At 42.9% G+C, this 27,572-nt stretch overlaps 1 protein-coding gene and 1 non-coding gene across 19 annotated transcripts in view; both read right to left on the bottom strand.

Annotated features, from left to right (window-relative positions):
* Positions 1–1,071: 1,071 nt before the first annotated feature.
* On the bottom strand, positions 1,072–1,199 carry LOC121542271. Its single transcript, XR_005995878.1, has one exon. It is a non-coding gene; the product is annotated as a U6atac minor spliceosomal RNA (small nuclear RNA).
* Positions 1,200–8,617: 7,418 nt separating this feature from the next.
* Positions 8,618–27,572, bottom strand: part of LOC121541487 (formin-binding protein 1) — a 116,448-nt gene continuing 97,493 nt past the window's right edge. Inside the window, exons 10-20 of one of the 18 annotated variants that reach the window (XM_041850526.2) lie at positions 26,976–27,164; positions 21,424–21,516; positions 18,916–18,930; positions 18,614–18,649; positions 14,368–14,477; positions 13,958–14,090; positions 11,929–12,059; positions 11,638–11,810; positions 11,221–11,379; positions 9,912–9,974; positions 8,618–9,119 (exon numbers count right to left, since the gene is read on the bottom strand). In XM_041850526.2, coding sequence (XP_041706460.1) covers positions 9,964–9,974; positions 11,221–11,379; positions 11,638–11,810; positions 11,929–12,059; positions 13,958–14,090; positions 14,368–14,477; positions 18,614–18,649; positions 18,916–18,930; positions 21,424–21,516; positions 26,976–27,164 — 1,050 coding nt within the window. In that variant the 3' untranslated portion in view covers positions 8,618–9,119; positions 9,912–9,963. Of the gene's footprint in view, positions 9,120–9,911; positions 9,975–11,185; positions 11,380–11,637; positions 11,811–11,928; positions 12,060–13,957; positions 14,091–14,367; positions 14,478–18,613; positions 18,650–18,915; positions 18,931–19,684; positions 19,694–21,423; positions 21,517–26,975; positions 27,165–27,572 lie in introns of those variants that run through there. The other 17 variants (XM_041850527.2, XM_041850530.2, XM_041850528.2 and 14 more) reach the window with 17 other exon arrangements.

Genomic DNA, 27,572 nt, shown 5'->3' with positions numbered 1-27,572 from the left:
ATCTAACATGACAAAAACCTAATATAACAAAGCCTAAAGAACTTGTTCACCTCTATACTGGTGCAGACTTTAATATCTCAGTAGCCTGAACTCTCTCAGTTTAGTCCAGGCTACTATGGTCCTGAAGGGCCTCCAGGCCTGCCGGCTACAACAACATCAAAATCTTATCAAAGTCATTGATAAGAAAGGTTTGATACTGGTTTCAGCGGGCGCACATATTAGATAGGGCTATAGTAGTAGAGAAACCCAGACATACACTGCTGCAATACCTATCACACCAGTCTGACTGCCTGATGTAGGAGCCCCAGATACACACACACACCGAGGTGGCCTGCTGTGGTCTGTGGTCTGGGCAGAGGGCCTTGATGGCTTACACAGAGACAGAGACAGGCCCCCCATATATAATGGCTAGGCTGCCTGGGCAAATGGATCTCTGGAGGTCTGCTTTCCCCATCAGCCTAAGAGCCTCTCTGCTGCGGGGGAAATAGACACTTATGGGGGACTTAGCTAACAACATGCTATGTCTCATATTCACCAGCATAATAATAATAATAAAATGCCATTTAGCAGACACTTTTATCCAAAGCGACTTACAGTCATGTGCGCATACATTTTTACATATCGGTGGTCCCGGTGATCGAACCCACTACCCTGGCGTTACAAGCGCCATGCTCTACCAATTGAGCTACAGAGGACCACAATAGTAAGGATATGGCCTATCAAATATAGTAAAATAACTCTTCAGATTCAAATAAATTGTTGTGGCCTTTTCAAAACAAACACAGCCTATTAAAAACAATGTTCAGATGAAGCCTAACAAACAAATATTTTAGCAATCTTTATTACAGATACTTCACCCGCTGGCCAGGTATACCTTTTTGAGGGATGATGGCTTGAGGAAGGAATTGATCTCGTTCTGTCTTTGGGAGAACATGACTGCCCTCTTCTGGTCATTAAAAAGACCTACACAAATATTTCAGTATGTAATTAAGAAGCATTCTCAGCTGCAGTACACTATTTGGTGCTGTTATCTGTTTTCTTATGTTGAAGGATATTCAGGGGGATTTCTCATTAAAAACTTGGTTGAAGATGCCACGAAGTAAGTGGCAATGCCTTAACCATATATGTGTTGAAGGCCACTAGGGCCTCTTCCATCCTTGTCAAGGGGAGTGCTAACCTTCTCTCCTTTCATACAACACGACGTTAATAGCTAAATAATCACTATATAAACCACCGCTAGAGTACACATTTTTTGCTTACGGTTTGTGAAATGTAATCTGCCAATTTGGGCAAATATACAATAAAAGTTGAAAAAAGTACTACTTCCCCATACGTGCGATGTTTTTACAAATCAAAATCAGTGGTTATATACGTTGTATTCGTTGTATTAATATATAATTCCCAGAATGCAATGCATTTCATTTACATATTATTAGTGTGAGCCAATGGCATCGAGTTAAGGAATTACGTTTTTCAATCCAGGAAGTCAACAAAATGTTTTTGAAATGAAACCACATCGTTTTTAAACAAAACGATACGCTAAGAAACAACTAGGTGTCTGATTTTCGTTAGTTGTCTACCTACTTTCGTTCTTGTCTCGAAGACTAACAATGTTGTTTGGTAGTGTAGGTCGCTGCGTTTTCCGAAAATGTTCCCCCCTCCAGCCTCTATCAGCTGATGCCAACGATGTACACTATGAGGCGTTATATATGAGGAGTTATACGTGTCTACACCTCGATTGTAAAATGTAATATTAAACTAACAACTGCAATTTTTTGGTATTTTATTAGGATCCCCATTAGCTGTTGCAAAAACAGCAGCTACTCTTCCTGGGGTCCACACAAAACATGAAACATTACATAATACAGAACATTAATAGACGAGAACAGCTCAAGGATAGAACTACATACATTTTTTGTTTTAAAGGCACAAGTAGCCTACATATCAATACATACACACAAACTATCTAGGTCAAATAGTGGAGAGGCGTTCTGCCTTGAGGTGTTGCTTTATCTGTTTTTTGAAACCAGGTTTGCTGTTTATTTGAGCAATATGAGATGGAACGGAGTTCCATGCAATAATGGCTCTATATAATACTGTACGTTTCTTGAATTTGTTCTGGATTTGGGGACTGTGAAAATATCCCTGGTGGCATGTCTGGAGGGGTAAGTGTGTGTGTCAGAGCTGTGTGTAAGTTGACTATGCAAACAATTTGGGATTTTGAACACATTCATGTTTCTTATAAAAAGAAGAAGTGATGCAGTCAGTCTCTCCTCAACTCTTAGCCAAGAGAGACTGGCATGCATAGTATTTATATCAGCCCTCTGATTACAATAAAGAGCAAGACGTGCCGCTCTGTTCTGGGCCAGCTGCAGCTTAACTAGGTCTTTCCTTGCAGCACTCTACCACACGACTGGACAATAATTAAGATAAGACAAAACTAGAGCCGGCAAAACCTGCTTTTTGGAAGGTGGCGTCAATCTCTTTATTACGACACACCTCTCCCCATCTTTACAACCATTGAATCTATATGTTTTGTCCATGACAGTTTACAATCTAAGGTAACGGCATGTAATTTAGTCAAATCAAATCAAATCACATTTTATTTGCCACATGCGCCGAATACAACAGGTGTAGACATTACAGTGAAATGCTTACTTACAAGCCCTTAACCAACAATGCAGTTTTTAAGAATGAAAAAAAAGAAGCAAATAATTAAAGAGCAGCAGTAAAATAAAATAACAGTAGGGAGGTTACATACAGGGGGTACAGGTACAGAGTCAATGTGCGGGGGCACCGGTTAGTCGAGGTAACTGAGGTAATATGTACATGTGGGTAGAGTTAAAGTGACTATGCATGAATAATAAGTAACTTGAAGCTCTCAACCTGTTCCACTACAGCCCTGTCGATGAGAATGGGGGCGTGCTCAGTCCTCTTTTTTTCCCCCTCTAGTCCACAATCATCTCCTTTGTCTTGATCACGTTGAGGGAGAGGTTGTTATCCTGGCACCAGACGGCCAGGTCTCGGATCTCCTCCCTATAGGCTGTCTCATCATTGTCGGTGATCAGGCCTACCCCCGTAATGAGGATCAGCGTGGCAGATGTGTTGTTACCTACCCTTACCACCTGGGGGAGGCCTGTCAGGAAGTCCAGGATCCAGTTGCAGAGGGAGGTGTTTTGTCCCAGGGTCTTTAGCTTATTGATGAGATTTGAGGGCACTATGGTGTTGAACGCTGAGCTGTAGTCAATGAATAGCATTCTCACGTAGGTGTTCCTCTTGTCCAGGTGGGAAAGGGAAGTGTGGAGTGCAGTAGAGATTGCATCATCTGTGGATCTGTTGGGGCAGTATGCAAATTGGGTGGGTTTAGGGTTTCTGAGATAATGGTGTTGATGTGAGCCATGACCAGCCTTTCAAAGCACTTCATGGCTACAGACGTGAGTGCTACGGGTCGGTAGTCATTTGGGCAGATTATCTTAGTGTTCTTGGGCACAGGGACTATTGTGGTCTGCTTGAAACATGTTGGTATTACAGACTCAGTTAGGGACATGTTGAAAATGTCAGTGAAGACACTTGCCAGTTGGTCAGCGCATGCTCGGAGTACACGTCCTGGTAATCCGTCTGGCCCTGCAGCCTTGTGAATGTTGACCTGCTTAAAAGTCTTACTCACATCGGCTACAGAGAGCTTGAACACATAGTCATCCGGAACAGCTGATGCTCTCATGCATGCTTCAATGTTGCTTGCCTTGAAGCGAGCATAGAAGTGATTTAGCTCGTCTGGTAGGCTTGTGTCACTGGGCAAATCGCGGCTGTGCTTCCCTTTGTAGTCTGTAATAGTTTTCAAGCCCTGCCACATCCGACGAGCATCAGAGCCCGTGTAGTACGATTCAATCTTAGTCCTGTATTGACTCTTTGCCTGTTTGATGGTTCGTCGGAGGGCATAGCGGGATTTCTTATAAGCGTCCCGCTCCTTGAAAGCGGCAGCTCTACCCTTTAGCTCAGTGCGGATATTGCCTGTAATCCATGGCTTCTGGTTGGGGTATGTTCGTACGGTCACTGTGGGGACGACGTCATCAATGCACTTATTGATGAAGCCGGTGACTGATGTGGTGTACTCCTCAATGCTATCCTCAAGTCTCCTCAACTTGTTCAACAGCCACACCATTCATTACCAGATTCAGCTGAGGTTTAGAATGAAGCAATAGAGTGATTATTGGAAGACACGTACAGTCCTCATAATAGACACGTGTAACGCCTCAAATATAACGCCTCATAAACTACATTTGGTTACAATCGACTATTGTTTACATATTGTGCATCAAGCAAAAAGTTGGGTAAACAACACTTTCCGGTGGATACCCTATCTCCAACTCCTACCGCCAAAAGGACCAGCAGCATGTACAACCGGTAAAGTAAGTGTAAATAACATTTTATTCAACATTCTAGCTTGTAGAGACTGTCTTTTTTAGGGCAACTTCGGTCAGACAGAAAATCCATGGAGTAACCATGGTAACAGTCCGATGTTTAGGCAAGCCCCAGGACAGAGCGACTCCAACCGTAAGTTGTACGACCATCCCTACTTCACCCTGGAGAGGCTGGGGCCTGTGCCTAGACCGCTGGCAGGTGGAGGTACAGTCAGAGGCCTCCACAGCTACTCCTTCAACTCTCTCCCTGTCTCTATCTGTTTCTTGCTTGTAGTCTTGTTTTATTCTCGCTCTGAACAGCTGCTACTTCATGTAGTAGGTGTATGGATGCTCTCATAGCTACAGTCTGTATTTGTGTTTGTGTAACAGCATTGTTGTCATCTCCTCTATCTCTCATGTTTATCTTCACTGATACGCAAGTATATTAAAGTGTGCATGACAACTGATGTAAAAAGGGCTTTATAAATACATTTGATTGAATGTGAGTCTTTATACTGCATGTATTGGTTATCTAATCTATCTCACTGGTAGGGTTGTTTTTTCTGATGGTTATGCTGAGAATCCCTCTACAACAGGTGATGATACTAGGCAAGTAATGGGCCAGTGATCTGAAGATTTCACTGTCAATAGTTGTACTTTTCTTCTGACCAACAAATTCCTCATCTTTCCTACCCTCCCCGTTCTCCCCCAGTGGACAGTGTGTGACGTGAGTTTAATCAGTCATCTGTGGTGGATGGTGGACTTGTACAACCTGTGGTTATACTGGACCTCGCTCAGGTAAGCTAACACCTTCCCCTTCTCAGGTGATTCACCTGGTATTGTCACAATTGTATTCAGTTCTGGTCAAGTTTATTATATTTTAACCTCTAACCCAGGTTATGTTTGTTCTTGGAAAAACCTACTTGAATGACTAAACTGGGCAGAAATGACAAAGGTATCAACATTAGCCTGCTAATAATCACTGAAACAAAATGTAGACAGTCAGGGACCATCAGCATTTCCAAAAATGATGGAAAGAGGAGTATTTGTGGGGGTATTTGAGAGCAGAACGAAGGCCAGTCTTAGACTTGGAGAGCATCAGATATTCCAAAAATGATGGATAATGGAATTTCCTCCCTCAAATTGTCCTTGCACGATGGGGTAGTGTTGCTCTCCGGACCACAGCGAAGACTAGTTATTTTCAACGTGTATTTAATTGGCACAGTTAAAACAATACAAAGTATTCAGAGCTCCGAAACACAAGCATATACCAAATGGAACACAAACAAAAAAAGTGCGAAACACACCATTTGGCAGACTTTACAAAACAAAAACAATAAAACAAAGTCTTACTTAGCAAAGCGAGAGAAAAAAGTAACGGTAGGACCTTTTAATAGTTAAAACCTTAAAAATAGACTGTTTATTTCCTTTTTTTGTCTTAGTTTAATCAATATTTATTTATATATTTATATATATTCTCTCTAATTCCAACAAGCCATTTCTTCTGTACAGGTGCACTGGGGCCTGGCTGAAGGTCTAGGATGGTCTGAGTCCAGCATTGGCAGATTCCCCTCTATACTGGCTCTCTTCTGAGTGGGTCTATCTGTCTGTCTGCACACTACAGAGATGCACCTTCTGATGGTCTGCATGGAAATCAGTTTTGCCTTTTCACTTCTCACAAACAAAACAACTGCCATCTCAATATCTACAATAGTCTAAATAAGAGATGGACCGATGGGAATAGTAAAGGGAGACTTTGACCTGAGCTGATTCTCGGCCAAAGAACTTAAGAGATTTGCCCTGCTTTTATATTAAGGAACTGGGACTCCAAATGATTATGGATCACTGTTCGTTTGTTGTTCTGGTGATAATATACATGGTTTGTATTGATACCATTTCAGTTGCTGCTCTTTGAAATGTTGCTTGAGTAGTAATGTTGTAATAAAAAAAAAAAGTTTCAATACACTCTCGAGCCTGGTCAAAATAGTGACCTAAATAGAGACTAACTGCTTCATTAGACAAAACAAATATTTGTTATTCATTACTTCATCTGCAGTGACTTCAGGAAGATCAAACAACTGGTTTCGTCATCAAAGGTGGTTTGTAATTCAGGTGCAACAGTTTTCCAGCTAAAGAAACAACTAGCTACAAAATAAAAAGCTAAAATCTCTTCGACCCAAAATATGTTAAAAAATAATGACAAATAAAATGAACAAAATAATTTTTTTTAAATGTATGTGCCTTTGAGAGAGGGAAACAGTGGACATCTTCATCTCTGTAGATGTTATGGGTAATCTATCTCGACCGCCACATACAAAATAATCATTCCCCCTCCAAACCTTTATAAAAAAAAACAAGAGATGTCTTGACCTATTCAACATACCACAGATAATAGAATGGCATTATACATCTTACATCTGTCTTTACACTAAGTGGTAGGATAACTTAATAGAGAGAGATAAAGGACTTTAGTGCCTAAAAGCCCATTTTATCATGGCCAGTGCCATTGAGGACTTTCACCATTGTGAAGTAGTCAACTGGCTGGGACTTCCTATGGGTTAAGGAAGGATCACATTATTCCATCCAGGTCACCAGGAGGGATCAGCCAATGAAGTATACTCATGAGCAAACATTCCATAACTGCAGGTGGCAGTAAATTGCCTACCTTGGCTTTAAACCTGTTTAAACCTGTTCATACACACTTCAGCTAGCAGTATGCACCCTTTCAGTGTGTTTGCCAACTCGTAGTAGAAGAAGAAAATGTACTACTTCAAAATGGAGATGGCCTCAATGGGCTGCCCATGCCCTCACAGACGCCATAATGGGACAGATACAATGATGCGATGTCTATCTAAGTCTATGGATTAACCCAGTTAAGGCCCAATATGAAGTCTGTCTCGTCTCATATTCAGTCACACACAACCTTGCGGGAAAGAAAGTGTGTGTGAGTGGATCACAGTATACAATACTTCCATATACAGTAGTAAGTGGACCATGCAAATTACATGAGAAATTTAAATAATCCTCAAGTTCTCTTCCAGGGACATTCTGTCTGTTGGGTAGGATATACAGTGGAGACGTGAAACAGCACAGTATGTATCCACAGGATGAGGCTAGTGGAAGCTAACGACCACTTGCCTTCGACACACATCTCAAACATGTACAATGTCAGGCAACAACATTACATACAGTATAACAAATTGACAAATTACATTTTATAACCATGTACTGTATGCATAAAATCATTCAGAAACAGAAGTTTCGGAATCCAAAACTTCCTTAGCTGTGATTTGAGCTGGAGGAGTTACTGTGAGGGAGAGCACACACTCACTGTTAAAAAACACAGGTAGGTGAACATGCATTCAGAGACGAGGAACAGTCAAACAGCAACAAAACAAAATAAGGAAGAGCTAGTAGATGATCCACAGGCACAGAACCCAAAAGGTGACAAACAGGTTAAGAAGTGTTACAGGCAATGTGGGTTAACTGAAATAAAAAGCGACATGGGCGAATGCCACCCCCCGGAGCCGAGTGGTAGGGTGGCGAGCCAAAGAGGAGACAGGGCATGCATGCATACTGCACACACTGCCCGAGAGAAGCCCCATCCTAAGCTGTGACATGGCGCTCAACGCAGCCAATGACCAGCGTCTGCCACCTGCGGTGGAGGGGTGTGGCCAGAGAGAGGAGCAGACGGGATGCCAGTAACAACACATGATGGTATGGTAGGGAGAGAATGCAGGTGAGGTGAAGTAATGAAGTGAACCTGTCCCCTTTCCCACCCCTCTCGGTCCTGGAGCTCCTAGTCCTGTCCCCTCCCCAGTCATGTATGGAGGATGTACATGATACTGACAGACACCACAGAGGACAAACACTATAAATTAACCCTATTCATACACACATACAGTAAGATGACCAATCGGTCCATGTTTTAGTCCATTTGAAACCTGCAAAATATGGAGCTGCGGTCTGAGAGAGTGGAATGACTGCGTTGTTTCCATGGGAACTCCACGGCTCGCCAAGTGATGCTGAATCTGGACGGTTCCTTCAGTGATGATGGCTCTGAGTCAATGAGTGAGTGAGAGAGATACTGCAACTGTATCCACCTGATTGGTTTGGATGTGAGGGTGGACTGGAGGGACATGGTTTGGCTTCCTGTCCTGCCTTCCTGTCTGATGGTCTGGTCAGGTGAGATGGTATGGGTGGGGTGTGGTGGGGATGGGGGGGGGCAGATTGTGTTGCTTCTGGTGGGGATGGGGGGGGAGCTGGTCCTGTCTCTGACCACACCTTGCCGTGCTTTAGGAAGGGGGTTGGGGAGGGGCGGCATGGGAGCGGGTTGGGATTTGAGGCGAGAGAGCTAACAGCCGCCATGGTAACGCCGCGTAGCGGAAGCTGAGTTAGTACATCGAGAAGCAAAGCTTTGCAGGGACAACGGAAGCAAAATTATAAATGTGTAATAGACTATTAAAAGATTTACGGGTGCAAAATTGGGTTGATTATTATTGTTGCTTCGGGTCAGAAACTGTTGCAAAAGGAGAGAACTCTACGTATGTATCGGGTTGGAAATTGAGATACATCATAATCGGTCTCCTGTTTTTGTCTCGGTCATGTCTCTCTCTCTTTCTGACTCTATGACAATAAAAGGAACGTGAATGTGGTCGCTCTGTCTCCGAGGCTGCTTGCCCTGCCATTTCTGAGCCAGCCTCTCACACTTTTAGGAATCTGCAATTTGAAAGAAAAAAAAACAAACAAACAAAAAATGAAAAAAGAACACGTTAGAGAGATATCTCAGGGAAAGAAAATGTAGTTCACATACTAAATGAGGTGGAAGAAGTCAACTATTCTTTGCAATTGCCTTTGAAAGGAAATCATATTGTTCTCTGGCGTTAATATCAGTTTCTGTACCTTAAAAGTCATATATTTTGTATTTAATACTGTTTCTAAATGACAGTCTGGTGTGTGAATCTATCATTTCCAAAAAACGAAAAGAGACACTTAAGCTTGTAACAATGTCAAACATGTTATGTAATATGCAGACATTTTCATACATTTACATTTTAGTCATTTAGCAGACACTCATATCCAGAGCGACTTACAGTTAGTGAGTGCATACATTTTCATACTGGCCCCCCGTGGGAAACGAACCCACAACCCTGGCGTTGCAAGCGCCATGCTCTACCAACTGAGCTACAGGGGACTACCAACATAACATGCCTCACATTTCATTTGGACCGCCGTTTAGCAGGGGGATGAAATGGTTGTGTTAATAGCACTGACAGAAACAGGATTACTTTCACCGCTATAGGAGAAAGGGTTGGTAGAGCCTATGTTTGCACAATTCAGTCATCTTCTAAAGAGAAATGCCTGGATATTTGAGATATTTCTACACCATACTGTAGCACAGACCATGCTTCTCATCTGCACAGGTGCTAATCAAAACCCATGCACGAGCTGGCAACCAAGCACCAACGTTACAATCAGCCCCACAACAGTCCGTTCTCACAACGTTCTCACCGAGAATGAGGGAGAAAATAATGGTACAGCTCATTCTCAATCCTGAATTCCTCTACAACCGTTCTGGAAAATAGAGGCCCAGAAAAAGAAATAGCACCTTTTAGTCTGTGACATTGGTGCATCTTGACTGTAGAGGAGTGGGTAGATAATCCAGGGTAGAGGAGTTGTTATTCAAAACAATGTATTTGTCATTGAGTGAGTGCTAAGCCTACTGAGCTACAGAATGCAGGCCTATGTACGGGGGAGAAGCTTTGTGATTCATTACATGAATTTGTCACAGTACAAAAAAATATGATTGCATATATGTTTTTTACAGCAGAATCAAATAATAATTTGCATATTTCTACATTGTACAATCTAGCATGCTTTAATACTGGGGACAGCAAGCAATTGTTTTTTCAACACACACTTTAAAAACGATCCTGTGATTTAACCAAAATTATATTATATATACTTATATTATTTAGTTCTCTCCTAATATCACCTCGATACTGGCCTCTGTGGGAATATGATTCAGTGGTTATGACCATCAACTTATGTAGTCAAACATACACACAGAAACTTACATTTAGCCTTTTTGTTTTCATCCTGACCACAACTCTAGTGTGTATATGACAAAATATACCTTTGTCAGGGGAGAAGAAGAAAAAAGGCAGCAGATTTTTTTTTATGGGGAAATATGAACAAAAAGACCACAGCACTCATTGAAATCATCATTACAACTGGCCTGATTCCCATTTAGTTGACTGGAAGTAACGACAGACAGTTCTCCTGGCTGGCCACTAGGTGGCACTAAAGCAAACAAGAGGAAACGAGGAGAGAATTCTCTCAGAACCAGTGGGAAAACAACGCTCCGGTTTCCCCTTGGTTTCCCCTTGGTACAGATCTAGGATCAGCTTCCCCTCACCCAATCATAACCTTAACCATTAGTGTGGGAAATGTAAAACCGACCCAAGATCAGTGTCTAGGGAAAACTTCGCCCTACACCGAAAACAACCAATACCTCCTTTTAAAACTATCCGTTCTCCCAAATAAATTGAGATACCCATCACATACAACACCACCTCAGTGCATGTGGCCGGTTTCAGCTACATGGTTACCATGACAGAGGCAGATGGAGACTTCTGATTGGTCCATCTTTCAGAGTGGAAGAGAGTGGGAGGAGTGTACTCGGGTCTGACCAACCAGTAACCACCTATCACCCCAACACACTCACCCCCCCACCCCCCCCCCCACCCCAGAGCCCCTCCGAAAAAAATGCCCTCGGACCCAAAAGAAAACTCCTTCAGTTAAATGTATGTCATAGCACCTTTGGCATTTGGTTCCAAAAAGACCTCGACATAGGACGTGGGCACGTAGCCTTCCTCCTCTTCGTTCCTGCGGACGCGCGTCCAGCCGTCACCTTTATCCTCCTCTATCACATACAACAGCTCTCCCTCCGTCACTGATATAGTCCCCTCATTATGACCTGGTGGAGGGGAGGGGGGGGGGTTGAACAAGAAAGAGAAGGAGAGAAAGAGAGGAAAGGAAAGGAGAAGGAGGAAAGGAGATGGAAAAAGAAAGAAAGAAAGAAAGTGAGAAGGAGAGGGGGGGGGAGAGAGAAAAGGAAGAGAGGGAGAAGTGTCAAAACAAGGTGGAAGAGTGTTATTGTTGCATATCTCTCAAATAGTCAAATAGATGTTCCAGCCCACATTACCCGTGTTGTTGTCTCTGATTGGTGTATTACCTGTTAAAGGTGTATTACCTTCAAATTGGTAGATTGCTTTACAGGTGCCGATGGTGGGCAGTGTCTCCTCATCCCCATCGTCAAACTCATCATCAAACTCTGGAGTGTTGGCTATGGCCACCTTGACCTGAGTCTCTGAACTCTGCTCCTCTGTGTAACTGCCATCCGGGCTGCTCAAGGACCAACACACACACACAGTAACTATAGCAACCTCACAACACAACATTTACTGTAACAAACTACAAAGCTGTGTTGAGTAATGGAGTGTGTGTGTGTGTGTGTTTACTGTACCTCTCTCTGTCCTGTGCACAGTTGTTGCCGACCGTGGTGCTGTTGCTGTTCTGTGTCTCGTACAGACCACTCTGTCTCCTGGGAGGATCACTCTTCGATGGTAACCTCCCCTCCACCTCAGCTAGCCATCCCTGGTACACACGCACATGTTAGGGTTGTGAGATGAGATCTGCTAGTGTAGTGCAGTCCAGAGTCAGATATACAGTGAGGGAAAAAAGTATTTGATCCCCTGCTGATTTTGTACGTTTGCCCACTGACAAAGACATGAGCAGTCTATAATTTTAATGGTAGGTTTATTTGAACAGTGAGAGACAGAATAACAACAAAAAAATCCAGAAAAACGCATGTCAACAATGTTATAAATTGATTTGCATTTTAATTAGGGAAATAAGTATTTGACCCCTCTGCAAAACATGACTTGGTACTTGGTGGCAAAACCCTTGTTGGCAATCACAGAGGTCAAACGTTTTTTGTAGTTGGCCACCAGGTTTGCACACATCTCAGGAGGGATTTTGTCCCACTCCTCTTTGCAGATCTTCTCCAAGTCATTAAGGTTTTGAGGCTGACGTTTGGCAACTCGAACCTTCAGCTCCCTCCACAGATTTTCTATGGAATTAAGGTCTGGAGACTGGCTAGGCCACTCCAGGACCTTAATGTGCTTCTTCTTGAGCCACTCCTTTGTTGCCTTGGCCGTGTGTTTTGGGTCATTGTCATGCTGGAATACCCATCCACGACCCATTTTCAATGCCCTGGCTGAGGGAAGGAGGTTCTCACCCAAGATTTGACGGTACATGGCCCCGTCCATCGTCCCTTTGATGCGGTGAAGTTGTCCTGTCCCCTTAGCAGAAAAACACCCCCAAAGTATAATGTTTCCACCTCCATGTTTGACGGTGGGGATGGTGTTCTTGGGGTCATAGGCAGCATTCCTCCTCCTCCAAACACTGTGAGTTGAGTTGACACTTTCACCCAGTTCTCCTCTGAATCATTCAGATGTTCATTGGCAAACCTCAGACGGGCCTGTATACGTGCTTTCTTGAGCAGGGGAACCTTGCGGGCACTGCAGCATTTCAGTCCTTCACGGCGTAGTGTGTTATCAATTGTTTTCTTGGTGACTATGGTCCCAGCTGCCTTGAGATCATTGACAAGATCCTCCCGTGTAGTTCTGGGCTGATTCCTCACCGTTCTCATGATCATTGCAACTCCACGAGTTGAGATCTTGCATGGAGCCCCAGGCCAAGGGAGATTGACAGTTATTTTGTGTTTCTTCCATTTGCGAATAATCGCACCAACTGTTGTCACCTTCTCACCAAGCTGCTTGGCGATGGTCTTGTAGCCCATTCCAGCCTTGTGTAGGTCTACAATCTTGTCCCTGACATCCTTGGAGAGCTCTTTGGTCTTGGCCATGGTGGAGAGTTTGGAATCTGATTGATTGATTGCTTCTGTGGACAGGTGTCTTTTATACAGGTAACAAACTGAAAGTAGGAGCACTCCCTTTAAGAGTGTGCTCCTAATCTCAGCTCGTTACCTGTATAAAAGACACCTGGGAGCCAGAAATCTTTCTGATTGAGAGGGGGTCAAACACTTATTTCCCTCATTAAAATGCTAATCAATTTATAACATTTTTGACATGCGTTTTTCTGGATTTTGTTGTTGTTATTCTGTCTCTCACTGTTCAAATAAACCTACCATTAAAATTATAGACTGATAATTTCTTTGTCAGTGGGCAAACGTACAAAATCAGCAGGGGATCAAATACTTTTTTCCCTCACTGTAGGCTTGTTACTAAGGCTCTTTTCTCTTACACAAAGCCAGAACACATATCGGCCGCCAAGGCAGTGCATCATTTCCAAATAAGGAAGAGGAGAAGTCAGGACTCAGGAGCACTCTACTGTTTGATCTAATAATGAGGTACTGTTTTAGCAAAGCCAAACAAGATTACTATGCTACTAACAACACTGAGTCCGTCCAGCATCTAGAAATACAGTACATTCCTGTCTGGGATAGGTCAAGAGGGTTGATCATGACTCACCTCGAATTTCTGCACCTCAGACTGTATTTTCTCGATGTTCATTGCTATCTCTACTAGGCGGGGGTCCACACTGGCAGGGTCACCCATCTGGGGGTTCTTCTCATACACACCCTTCATCTTAGTTAGGGCATCTCTGACGGCCACAGAGGGAGAGAGAGTGACACATTAACACTCAGACATACTCCGACAAATAGATGGCCCAGTCTAAAGCTGATCAAGCCAACCACATTTACCCTAAATCTACCTCTGAGTATCTATATCTATCCCTAAGTTTTACTGGGCAAATTTTGGTCCATAAAAAAGCTGACACTAAGGACTTGGGGGAGCTTTTAGGGAGGAGTTAGGACATCATTTCCATGCAAATATTGCTGAGGCTTATGTTGCAGATACAGACACACACACACACTTACTTCTGGTCCATCTCTTTCTGGATGTCTTTGTTGAAGTCGTCTATCTTGGCCTGAAGCTTCTTTCTCCTCTGCTCTGGGGGCAGGTGGCTGAAGTCCTCTGGTCCAGAGCCCTGATGGAGAGAGATAAAAAGAGAAAGAGAGTGGGAAAGAGGAAGACAAGTTGGAGACAAAGTGAGTTTCAGGAGCATTCTACATCGTGTCCCTAAATGGCTGCCTCTCTAACCTCTACCACAGACCCACTGATTGAGCTTTAGGGGGTTTCTCTGTGTACTGGTGAGCCATTCAACCACCTTTCACCTATTCAGTCCCAAGCCTGAAAAGATATTAGGATGTATCACATTACTTCATATCCAGTCAAATCACATTTCAGTGTTCATATTTCAGTATCATCATAACTGTCAAGAGAGAAGCTGAAAAGGAGGTAGTGTTTCTGAAATGGAAACTGTCGGGCCATTTTGAGGGCAGACAGGATTGTATTTCCTAATGAAGGAGTTTCCTGGATAGGATACATATCGATAATCTCTGACGATGGTGAGTCATTCTCTCTGTGTTCTGTGTTAGACTGGGCCTGCTCCACTTTCCAAAGTAAGCTGCCGTTTGTGTCCTGTATGTACTGCAGTTCAGCGATACACCTCTTGGTGGTGCTATTTGGTCAGATTTCTTACATACACTTAGGTAATTATTGTGTTACAAATATAATAAGTCATTTAGCAGACACTTTTATCCAAAGCGACTTACAGTCATGCGTGCATACATTTTTTGTGTATGGGTGGTCCCGGGGATCGAACCCACTACCTTGGCGTTACAAGCGCCGTGCTCTACCAGCTGAGCTACAGAGGACCACACAAATCACTGTACAACAATACAAAACAATGGATAATTATACATAAATTAACTGTCAATGTATTGTTAGCAATTAAAATGGGATTCGCTGTTGCTTTCCTCACATTTGCATATATTGCTTTCAGATTGGCTTCTTTGACTGGCCATAGTATTCATGGTATTTATCTGATCACGTGCTTGGACTGGATATGTTAAGACTCAGACAAAAATACTCGTAACATAGCAGGCTCAAAGGTTAGCGTCCTACTTCACCAGGGTTCAAAGGTCAGAGGTCACTGGGGTTTACTGCTGAGAAAACCAATAGAAACGCAGCAGCAGGCTAGGCTACCATGGCGATTACCTTCCTTACACCATTTCTCTTACCAACCAGATGAAAGGCAACACAACAAATAGGTTTCATTCAACATGGTCTGGTTCATGCTCAAATTCAAACTTATATTACTTATACAAACGGTTGATTACTAGAATTAAGAACAACCTGCTTGCTGTTGATTGATGTAGACACAAAATACTCCACACCAGTCATAATTCTTTCATAAGACAAGGTGCTATACAGGTCTTACACTATATATACAAAAGTATGTGGACACCCCTACAAATTAGTGGATTTGGCTATTTCAGCCACACCCGTTGCTGACAGGTGTATAAAATTGAGCACACAGTCATGCAATCTCCATAGACAAACATTAGCAGTAGAATGGCCTTACTGAAGAGCTCAGTGACTGTCAACGTCATATGATGCCACCTTTCCAACAAGTCAGTTCGTCAAATGTCTGCCCTGCTAGAGCTGCCCCGGTCAACTGTAAGTACTGTTATTGTGAATTGGAAACGTCTAGGAGCAACAATGGCTCAGCCGCGAAGTGGTAGGCCACACAAGCTCACAGACCGGGACTGCCGAATGCTGAAGCGCGTAAAAATCATCTGTCCTTGGTTGCAACACTCATTCCTGAGTTCCAAACTGCCTCTGGAGGCAACGTCAGTACAATAACTGTTCGTCGGGAGCTTCATGAAATGGGTTTCCATAGGCCGAGCAGCCGCACACAAACCTAATGCCAAGTGTCGGCTGGAGTGGTAAAGCTCACCGCCATTGGACTCTGGAGTAGTGGAAACGCGTTCTCTGGAGTGATGAATCACGCTTCACCATCTGGCAGACTAATCTGGGTTTGGCGGATGCCAGGAGAACGGTACCTGCCCCAATGCATAGTGCCAACTGTAAAGTTTGGTGGATGAGAAATAATGGTCTGGGGCTGTTTTTCATGTTTCGGGCTAGGCCCCTTGGTTCCAGTGAAGGGAAATCTTAACGCCACAGCATACAATTACATTCTACACGATTCTGTGCTTCCAACTTTGTGGCAACAGTTTGGGGAAGGACCTTCCCTGTTTCAGCATGACAATGCCCCTATGCACAAGTGAGGTCCATTCAGAAATGGTTTGTTGAGATCGGTGTGGAAGAACTTGACTGGCCTGCACAGAGCCCTGAGCTCAACCCCATCGAACACCTTTGGGATGAATTCGATTGCCGACTGCGAGCCAGGCCTAATCGCCCAACATCAGTGCCCGACCTCACTAATGCTCTTGTGGCCGAATGGAAGCAAGTCCCCACAGCAATGTTCCAATGTCTAGTGGAAAGCCTTCCCAGAAGAGTGTAGGCTGTTATAGCAGCAAAGGGGGGACCAACTCTATATTAATGCCCATGATTTTGGAATGAGATGTTCGACGAGTAGGTGTCCACATACCTTTGGTCATGTAGTGTATCTTTACCCAGTAACTTACCTATTCAATATACATTTCACACTCAGATATACATTTTTATATCTACTTGATTACATTTAATCACTGGTAACTGATCTTGATCATTTCTAATCTCTTGCCAAATGATTTGACATGCATTTGTCAATGTTGACCACTCAATAATTATTACTACACACAAAGTTATGAACTAATGATTATCATGGCTTATGTTATTGTGATTGACAATCATTTCAAGGCAGTTGATGCTGTAGTTTATGATTTATCAATCAAAATTCCCACAAGGCTCAATGTAGAAGTCTGATGAATTCATCAAAACATTGCAGAGGACTTGAGTACTGTCATAGACGGAATTTGAAATAAGTTTCTACCTAATCTCGTCCACCACCAACTCTCTCTCTGTAGGAATTGAGCCTGGGGAAGAGGTTAGTTTCTACATAGAATTAGGAATTAGAATATTAGAATGGACATGAACCTTCTTATGATGGGATAAAAGTCAGCCATTTTGGTCAGGGAGTTGGTCAACCATGGTTTGCCAGTGCTGTGATAAGATATTGTGTAAAATTATGAATTTGAAGAATTGATCTGCACTGTATGTTTGTTAGCTAGCTAGCCAGCCAGTTTTAGAGGAATGATTCCATACATTTTTCAAAATTAACTGCCAATATGCCAACATTCCATCAAACAATGCAGTCAGCCCACAGCCATACACTGGCTGAAATCAGTTGATGATAGGACTTAGACAAGTTGTAAATGCAACAAGTACTGATATTGTATCATATAACAGCACTCACAGCTTTCCAAGAAAACCAAAATTTAGACATTTATGGTCCGTTTACATATATTTTTAGAGGCTATTTATACATACAATTGGTATAAACCCTGTATAAACTGAATTTTAATTATATGACAATATATTAGGTTGACAATAATTCTAGTACACAATTTCTGATATATGTCTTACTTTTATTTTCCTGGATTATGCCTCTACTGACATTAATTAAGACTGGTTTTTATTTCTCCCTGACCAATATGGATACCATTTTCACCCCATTCTGGAACTTTGAGGGTTTATGACATAGCCCCTATAGTAATGTAATAGGATCTCTGAGTTTCTACCTGACTGAGACAAAAAGCTCAATTTCCTTTGTTCCCATCTGTTCTGCATTTCAGTGGAAAATACTTGGTATTCCTGGAAGGCTCAGCATCGTCTGGATGTTTTAGTTTAGCTCTTTTTGGGCCATTAATTTCTACATCAGAACCACTCTGAGCTTGGCAGCTATTGCTGAAAAACATCATCTTTAGGGCCTTGCATAGTGCATACTAAGTACACTGTTAAATTACTATTTATCAAAATCAGCATGTATCACATCTTTGATTATACAGTATCTACCCTCTTTCTTTGATATCAGCTATGATTATGAGGTATCTATTGGAATCATCCATCTTCGCTTCTAATGAGTATGGGGACAAATCAAAGGAGATGGAACTAGCAGACAGACCTAAGTTCAAATAGTATTTGAAATCATTTCAAATACTTGATTGAGCTTGTCTGTTGCAATGAAATGAAAAGAAAATGATTTCAAAGATTTCAAATAGTATTTGAAACCCAGGTCTGACGGACAGACAAAACATACACAGTAATTCTGATCACCTCAATAAGATTCCGGACGTGGGAATTGAGTGTGATCTGCACAGAGCACACAGGCACAGTGGGGAGAGACACAACAAACAAAAATAATACACACACAACAAAAAACCAAAATTATGAGACAACAACAACAAGGGTCTGCATCTGCAAAATCCATCCTCATGTCACAAGAAAATGACAACGGACGAAAGGAACCAAATGCTAACAAACGGTCACACAGAATTCTCAACCAAGGTGGACGTGCACACGACGCTCAGACTACAGTTCATGCCACTATGGTCATGCAGTGTTACGGTCATGCTTACCAGCTTGAGAGAAAGCTTCATGGGTAGAAGAGAGGAGAGAGAAACAGCAGAGGAGCAAGGGAGAAAGAGAACAGATAAAAGTCAGACAACAGCAGAATAACACATTGGTCATTGTGGTTCCTCCTGGCACTGCATGCACATGTATGTTGACAGTTGTTGACATGGATATTGATAAGAAGAGCAGTTCCTTAGCCAAACTTCGCCATATGAGGAAAATAGTTGGGTTTTCCAAAACCTGGAAAGGGGAATGTAGAAGTCTTGGAGGCATTGTATATGATATATTGCTGCGGTCATTGGATACGAAGATGATCATCAAACCCACACCAAATCTGTCCCTGTGTTCATGACCAAGGTGATAACCAGAGCTTTCACAACTGAACAGCAAATGCATAGACCCATCAGGTATGAGAGCATTTGTGAAAATGACAGATCAGATATGAGAGGTGAAACTGGTCTGAGGCTCTTTGCAGATGCTGGTTAGTTCGGATGCCCATACACATCCATGTAGATCGGATGCCCCATATCCCACACTTTGTTCTGATTCCAATGGAAAACAAAATCTGCAATACCTCAGCAATATGCTATTCCAAGACAATACCCGGTCATTCTCAGGACTCTTCTAATTTATTCCAGTGCCATATCTATCTCCTATATAACGTATGGCTCTGGTTAACTCTTTTCTCATCTGGTGAAGTTCAACGTCAGGTTTCAGGGATGAATGACAAAATAAGAAAAGTGACTTGAGGTGATGACAAGGAAGCCAACTCACAAGTCTAGACTGCACAGGACGGCAAATGAGAGCGAGCAAAGTAGGAGAAGGAGAGACAGAGAGAGAGATGAGTGGAGACACCCACACCCACTGCAGGAAAACACCCACACCCACACACAATGACAGCATTGTAACAGCAGGGGGCAATGGCTGCATGTGTCACAGTAATGCATGATAGTTCACATGTTCACATAGAGACCATATGTATGTTTCAAACAGTGACATTCACTCTTGGGAGAGGTTAGCCTGAGTGCCAGTTTGTTTGGGCCAGACTGAGTTGGCAAGAGAGCAAAAACTGTCTGGCACTCAGACTAGGGAGAAGTTGCTCATAGATTCAAAGCTATACCAGGCAGGATACATGCCCATGAACACAGGGACTCAGGATCTAGTAGTAACCTTATGTATCAATGAGTTCAGTAAGATAAAACTACAACCATAACCACTTCCAATCACCTTCTTCAATGGTTCATCAAAGGGGAGGGGTCTTGCAAAGAAACAAAGATTTATGATTGATGATAATTGTTTGATTTAAAGGACAATTAAGGCAACTGATAGATAGAAAACAGAACAGGAAAAATCATAATGTAAGGTTTATGTTGATTGCTTCGGTTTAATTGCACATGTAGTGATTGCACTTGAAAGATCTTTAGAGTTTATTGTGAGCTCCATGGTTATAGAGAGGAGAGATACTTTTAAAACATAGTTTGTAGGATACAAAGGAGAGAGATACTTTAACACGCACTGGGTCGCTCCAGCTACAGTGAATGACCTGTAATCCAGTTAACAGCTCAAAGGCTGCACTCAGGGGCCAGGCTATACTCACTTTGGTCCTGCAATCAAGTCATTCACCTGGAATGGCCCTCGATCAGCCTCCCCATAGTGCCTAATTATCCCTCTCTACACCTCTCGACATTGAAAATGGTTCTCACTATGTTATTTCCCTTAAGAACTGCTGGTGTAAAAGACAGGGGAGGTCTGTTGTTCACCAATATCTGTTGTAGCTGAGTATATAGGGTCGAAACGTGACTTGTCAGACATCTCAGACAGATGGGTATATACAGGTTCATGGTATACAGATAGGCTATGGTGCCAGCAAACAGAAAGAAGCGCTGGAGGGGTGAATTCTGGGTAGACTAAACCCCCCAAAAGTGTTATGAGCACCACAACCCAATGTTGTGCACCCCAGAAAATAAGATGAAGGAGCAAACGGTGGGGAGACCATCATTCACCACGCTCCAATCCCACTTCCTTAGTTTAAGGGTAGTGCTTGTGACACTTTGAGAATTGACCCCTAAAAAATGTTCACTGCAGCAGGAATCCAAGGCGATTCTGGGGTTGGTGGTGTTGCAACAGAAAGTGCCACAAGCTGAGATGTGGGACAGGAAATGAGGTAATCTCTTGTTCTGATCATTTGACTAGTGTGGTCTTATGACAGGGCAGCAGGGCCATGTGAAATACAGTGAGGCAGTCACAGACACTAGCCTCATTTAGAAGGAAACAAAAATACCTAAAATGGCTGACTGTGTCTGACTGGGAAAAAAATATTATGTCTATGTATTAGTGTGAATGCAAATGTATGTATGTGTGTGTACATGTGTGTACAGTATATATACTGTCAGTGTTATCATCATGATATGAGACTACTGTCTGTGCTGCACACATGGCCAAGACACACACATATATTTCCTAATTAAGGCACGCACGAACGCACACACACATTGGCCAACATACACACTTACAACATATTGTCTGGCCTCGAAAGCGTACGTGGGTATGCCCTGAGTCCTCCAGTCTTTGTGATAACAGAGCGAGAGAGGGCGAGTAGGAGGCTGCTGCCATGGTTATGAGAGAGAACAACACAGCTTCATTAATTAGCACAGGGCTACTAATGAAGCTAATGGGTTTACTCTCTCTCCCACACACACACACACACACACACACACTCATTCAGAGGCTTACATCATCCATCTCGCTTTCTTTCAGTGTTTCTCACAGACACACACTCTCTGACTCACTCTGATGATGCTGTCATTATTTATCCTTGCTATATATCTCACACACACACATGCTCTCTCTTACTCCATCTCTCTCTTTCTCTCTCTCGCTCTCTGTATATCTGGCATTGGATCAGAGGGCTGGGCCCAGAGGGCTGAGGAATGACAGGCCCTCCCACTGGGGGATGCTGGGTAAAGCATCCCTCTGCTGTGCAGCTGTTGGCCAGAGACTGAACCCAGAACCCCACCTACAGACACAACTAGCATGATATTAAAATACACACTCATATCACATGTTATATAACCTGTCATAATGAAAGAAAACTGACATTGGCCCTCTCAAAGATATCACATTTCATAACTAATATTTTGCTCAGTCTTTATTGTTTTTTTAATTAATAGTTTTCTGTAATTTCTACCCCCAATTTCATGATTCCAATCTTGTCTCACTGCTGCAACTCCCCATCAGGCTCAGAAGAAGCGAAGGTCAAGTCATGCATCCTCCGAAACATGACCCGCCAAACCACACTCGCTTAACCCGGAAGCCAGCTGCACCAATGTATCGGAGGAGACACCATTCAACTGACGGCCCGCCACAATGAGTCGCTAGAGAGCCAAGTAAAGCACCCCACTAACTCGGACGACGCTGGGCCAATTGTGCACCGTCCTATGGGACTCCCGGTCAATGAACCCCAGGCTGTAGTGACACCACAACAGTGCAATGCAGTGCCTTAGACCGCTGCGCCAATAGGGAGGCCAATATTGAGGTTTATTAAAGTGATAATATTAATATTTTCACTCACTAATAGCACCTGTACAGTATAGTGCTGTACTACAATATCAACTAATAAATAGGGTTGTGTGACCATAGAATTAGGAACTAGAATACTAGAATGGACATTAATCTTCTTATGACAGTATAAAAGGTCAGCCATTTTGGTAAGGGAGTTGGTCAGCCAATGCTGTGATAAGCTAGCCAGCCAGTTTAAGTTTAATAATTTTTCAAATTACCTGCCATACAAACAATGCAGTCAATCCACAGCCATACGCTGGCTGAAATCAGTTGATGATAGGACTTAGACAAGTTGTAATTGCAACAAGTACTGTATCATATTATAACACAGCTTTCCAAGGAAACAAACATTTATGGTCTGTTTACATATATATTTTAGAGGCTATTTATACAGGCAATTTTTAGAAACCTGTGTAAATTGTATTTCTAATTATATTACAATATTTTAGGTTGACAATTATTCTATTACACAATTACTGATATATCACATGCCTTACTTTTATTGTCCTGCATAAGTAAAAGCAGGAAATGCATCACCTATCCCTCTAGTGCCATTCATTCCAATTAGACTGGTTTGGATTTCTCCCTGACCACAGTAGATGCAATAAAGAGGTCAATGAGGGGTAGAAGAAGGACGCCGGATTGGCGCATATTCAACAAATCTGATCTAACAAAGTGGATATTCGTCAAATCCATCATGATTTATGTATTGTAACAGGCCCACAATGTGCTTACCTAAGTTAGATTTTGATATATTTGGCTGTTTTCGCTGCGTAACATTTAGAAGTTGTCCCTTTTCAGGTTTAGAATGCTAACTCCCGTTCGTATAAGCTGGTAGCATAGCTAGCATACCTGGGCGACAAGTAGCCTAGCGGTTAAAAGTGTTGGGTCAGTAACAGAAAGGTTGCTGGTTTGAATCCCTGAGCCGGCAAGGTAGGAAAATTTGCCCATCTGCCCTTTGAGCAAGGCAGTTAACCCCAAACAACAACTGCTCCCTGGGTGCTGATGATGTTGATTAAGGCAGCCCCCTGCACCTCTCTGATTCAGAGGTGTTGGTTTAAATGAGGAATGACACATTTTGGTTGAATGCATTCAGTTGTGCAACTGACTAGGTATCCCTTTCCCCACAGAAATCGGTGGTGGTCGTTTTTAACTGTATGCAGTTGATTGGTGACAATGGCATGAACATGTGTTGGTGTTGACATCCATACAAGCAATACACTCACATTTTTACCTCAACATAGTGTGAAATACACATATAAACAATAGCCTAAAAGTAGGTTAATTTTGCTGGGAAGCAATGAGGAGATTCAGGATCTTTCCCCCCTGCGTTACCATGGCATTTCCATTGTTTTGGTCGAGTTCGATTCACCTCTTTACCGCATGTATGGTTGCCATTTTCATACCATTCTGGAACTTTGAGGGTTTGACATAGCCCATCTAGTAACTTAATAGGATCTCTATGTGTGTGACCACAGTGATAGAGGACTTCTTTAAGAGGCCTTGTGGATTACTATGACACTGGGGTGCTGTCCAGCTGAGCAGCTGTTTAAGCAGGGCAGGCAATATGGCCACCCGTGCCAGCTTGGGCAGAGCAGACGGCTCATGTTTGAACTGACTTCTCTACTGCTCTTAAAATAAGTAGTTCCTAAAAGAAAATAAAGTTTAACACAAAAATTATGTGTACGCATATTCTTAACAACGTTAATATACACATATAAAAACAACAGAAATACTTCATCAATATGGATAATGAAAAGGAGTGAAGAGGATGTTGAGAGATTCATATTTAGCCATATAAATCTTAACACATACAGTGAGGGAAAAAAGTATTTGATCCCCTGCTGATTTTGTACGTTTGCCCACTGACAAAGACATGATCAGTCTATAATTTTAATGGTAGGTTTATTTGAACAGTGAGAGACAGAATAACAACAAAAAAATCCAGAAAAACGCATGTCAAAAATGTTATAAATTGATTTGCATTTTAATGAGGGAAATAAGTATTTGACCCCTCTGCAAAACATGACTTAGTACTTGGTGGCAAAACCCTTGTTGGCAATCACAGAGGTCAGACGTTTCTTGTAGTTGGCCACCAGGTTTGCACACATCTCAGGAGGGATTTTGCCCCACTCCTCTTTGCAGATCTTCTCCAAGTCATTAAGGTTTCGAGTCTGACGTTTGGCAACTCGAACCTTCAGCTCCCTCCACAGATTTTCTATGGGATTAAGGTCTGGAGACTGGCTAGGCCACTCCAGGACCTTAATGTACCTCTTCTTGAGCCACTCCTTTGTTGCCTTGGCCGTGTGTTTTGGGTCATTGTCATGCTGGAATACCCATTCACGACCCATTTTCAATGCCCTGGCTGAGGGAAGGAGGTTCTCACCCAAGATTATTATATGTGCTTTCTTGAGCAGGGGGACGTTGCGGGCGCTGCAGGATTTCAGTCCTTCACGGCGTAGTGTGTTACCAATTGTTTTCTTGGTGACTATGGTCCCAGCTGCCTTGAGATCATTGACAAGATCCTCCCGTGTAGTTCTGGGCTGATTCCTCACCGTTCTCATGATCATTTCAACTCCACAAGGTGAGATCTTGCATGGAGCCCCAGGCCGAGGGAGATTGACAGTTATTTTGTGTTTCTTCCATTTGCGAATAATCGCACCAACTGTTGTCACCTTCTCACCAAGCTGCTTGGCGATGGTCTTGTAGCCCATTCCAGCCTTGTGTAGGTCTACAATCTTGTCCGTGACATCCTTGGAGAGCTCTTTGGTCTTGGCCATGGTGGAGAGTTTGGAATCTGATTGATTGATTGCTTTTGTGGACAGGTGTCTTTTATACAGGTAACAAGCTGAGATTAGGAGCACTCCCTTTAAGAGTGTGCTCCTAATCTCAGCTCGTTACCTGTATAAAAGACACCTGGGAGCCAGAAATCTTTCTGATTGAGAGGGGGTCAAATACTTATTTCCCTCATTAACATGCTAATCAATTTATAACATTTCTGACATGCGTTCTTCTGGATTTTATTGTTGTTATTCTGTCTCTCACTGTTCAAATAAACCTACCATTAAAATTATAGACTGATCATTTCTTTGTCAGTGGGCAAATGTACAAAATCAGCAGGGGATCAAATACTTTTTTCCCTCACTGTAGGCAATCTGGTGCTCAATACGTCACCCTGCCCAACCAAAACAAAAACCAGACCTTTTTTATTTTCTTTCTTTCCCTTCCATCAAATGTTACACAAAGGTGATACAGGATTGAACTAACTTGAATCTGCAACATTGACAGGAAACAATGCTTCAGATATAGAACTATCCTGGCCACCAAGTTTAGAAGATGACCATTACTCCACTTCCTGTTTGGGAGATGTTCACTTCCTGTTAGATTCGCCCCACTTCCTCCTTCTCCTGACCTTCAATTATTTCACAGAGAGAACATTGTTTTTACTACTACTACTATTGTTCCTTTGCTTTCACAGACATCATACGTTGTGGGCCGAGCTATGAGAAATCTATGGCTCTGGTGCATTCTAACTGTTGCCCTTCAAAAGATACGAACATAAACAAACTTTATTAGTCGAGGCCGGAAGGAACACGAGAGCAGGTTAGCCCATTCTTGAGGTCAAGGGGAGCTCTGTTGGCGCTGTGGGCGTGACCTGGACAGGGATCATGGTTATGGCTGATATAGGAATAAAAACTTCGACATGACACCAGATAGCTGCAGTGTGTGTGTGTGTCTGCAGGATAAAGAGGGTGTGTTGAACCCCAGGGGGCTGCTGTCTAAAAAAGCCCTGCAGCAAGCCAGGCCCGGCCCAACAGACTCAGTGACTCAATCAGCCTACAGCGCCAGCGCCAGCGCAACATCATAATCAATATACTGTGACTTTTGACTTTATGCATAAACTTAACACATTATACTGTTACTGATTTTCAGTTTGACCCAGATAGGCGGAAGGACGTTTTAGAGTTCAAAGTGGAGATTGAGGAGACAGGGTGGAGAGTTCATGAGTTTATGTCTGGAAAGACAGACAGACAGACGACTGACCATGTGATTCTGCTAGAGCAGAACTATGGAAGCATGCTAGAGAAGCGTAACACAGATATAGACACAGGCAGAACGGCGTATGGAGGAGGAGGCTGGAGGATAGACCGTGTTGTCCAAAATAGATTTGGACCAGCAAATTTCATTTTAAGGTTGAGATGTTATCTCTGGAACACTGGGAAATCATGAAGATGATGATCTAATAATATAATATAATAATATGCCATTTAGCAGACGCTTTTATCCAAATAGCGACTTACCTAATAGATAGCCAATTAAAGATGATTAAGAGATAACTGAAGAATTTAGGCCTAACACCAACTGGAGTGTAACCTCCCCCATACAGCGGTGCCACAGAGCTCAGAGACAGGCGAGCACACACCCATGCATGCACACACATACTCACCACACTCTCGCCCACAGACACACAACCAGCAACACCCACAGCACGACACACACTTACCCCTCGCCTCAGGCTCCGGAGGCAAGTCATTTTGGGTTTGGAGGCCATGAACTCGTTGAAACGGTTGGAGAGGGGCTCCTTGTTCTGCTTGGGAGACTGGGGGTCGTTGGGAACAGCAGAGGGTGAGGGGGGGCTGGAGGCTGGGGGGGCAGGGGGGGGCTGGTGCGGGGATGTTAACAGGGACATAAGCTACCAGTAAGAGAGGGAGCCGTAACGGAAGACAAGAAGAAGAGGAGGAGGAAATGGGGCAGAATCAAAAAACGAGAGGACAAAAAAGGAAGGAGGGAGGAACACAAAACGAGATAAATAAGGGCCCAAATCATGTTAAAAACAGGTAACAGAAAACCACAACGGAAACAGACACAACCAAAAGAGATATCAAACACAAACAAACCCAGTGTCATAAGTAACCAGCTGTTATGTAGTATAATCTTGTCAAACAAACATGAAGTAAGTAAAAACGACTTGTCAAACGAAGGTCGTAACATTTATAAACAGAGTGTGTTAGAAGTGTTAATAGAGTATTATTGCAAGGTACTGTCCCAACACATTTAAACAGACAGTTCTTCAGAAAGCACATGCAAGCTTCCATTTTGT

The sequence above is a fragment of the Coregonus clupeaformis genome, chromosome 27, assembly GCF_020615455.1.
Source record: "Coregonus clupeaformis isolate EN_2021a chromosome 27, ASM2061545v1, whole genome shotgun sequence".
Lineage (NCBI taxonomy): Eukaryota > Metazoa > Chordata > Actinopteri > Salmoniformes > Salmonidae > Coregonus > Coregonus clupeaformis.
Note: the sequence above shows the minus strand (reverse complement) of the source record. Positions and strands in the feature narration are given on the sequence as shown.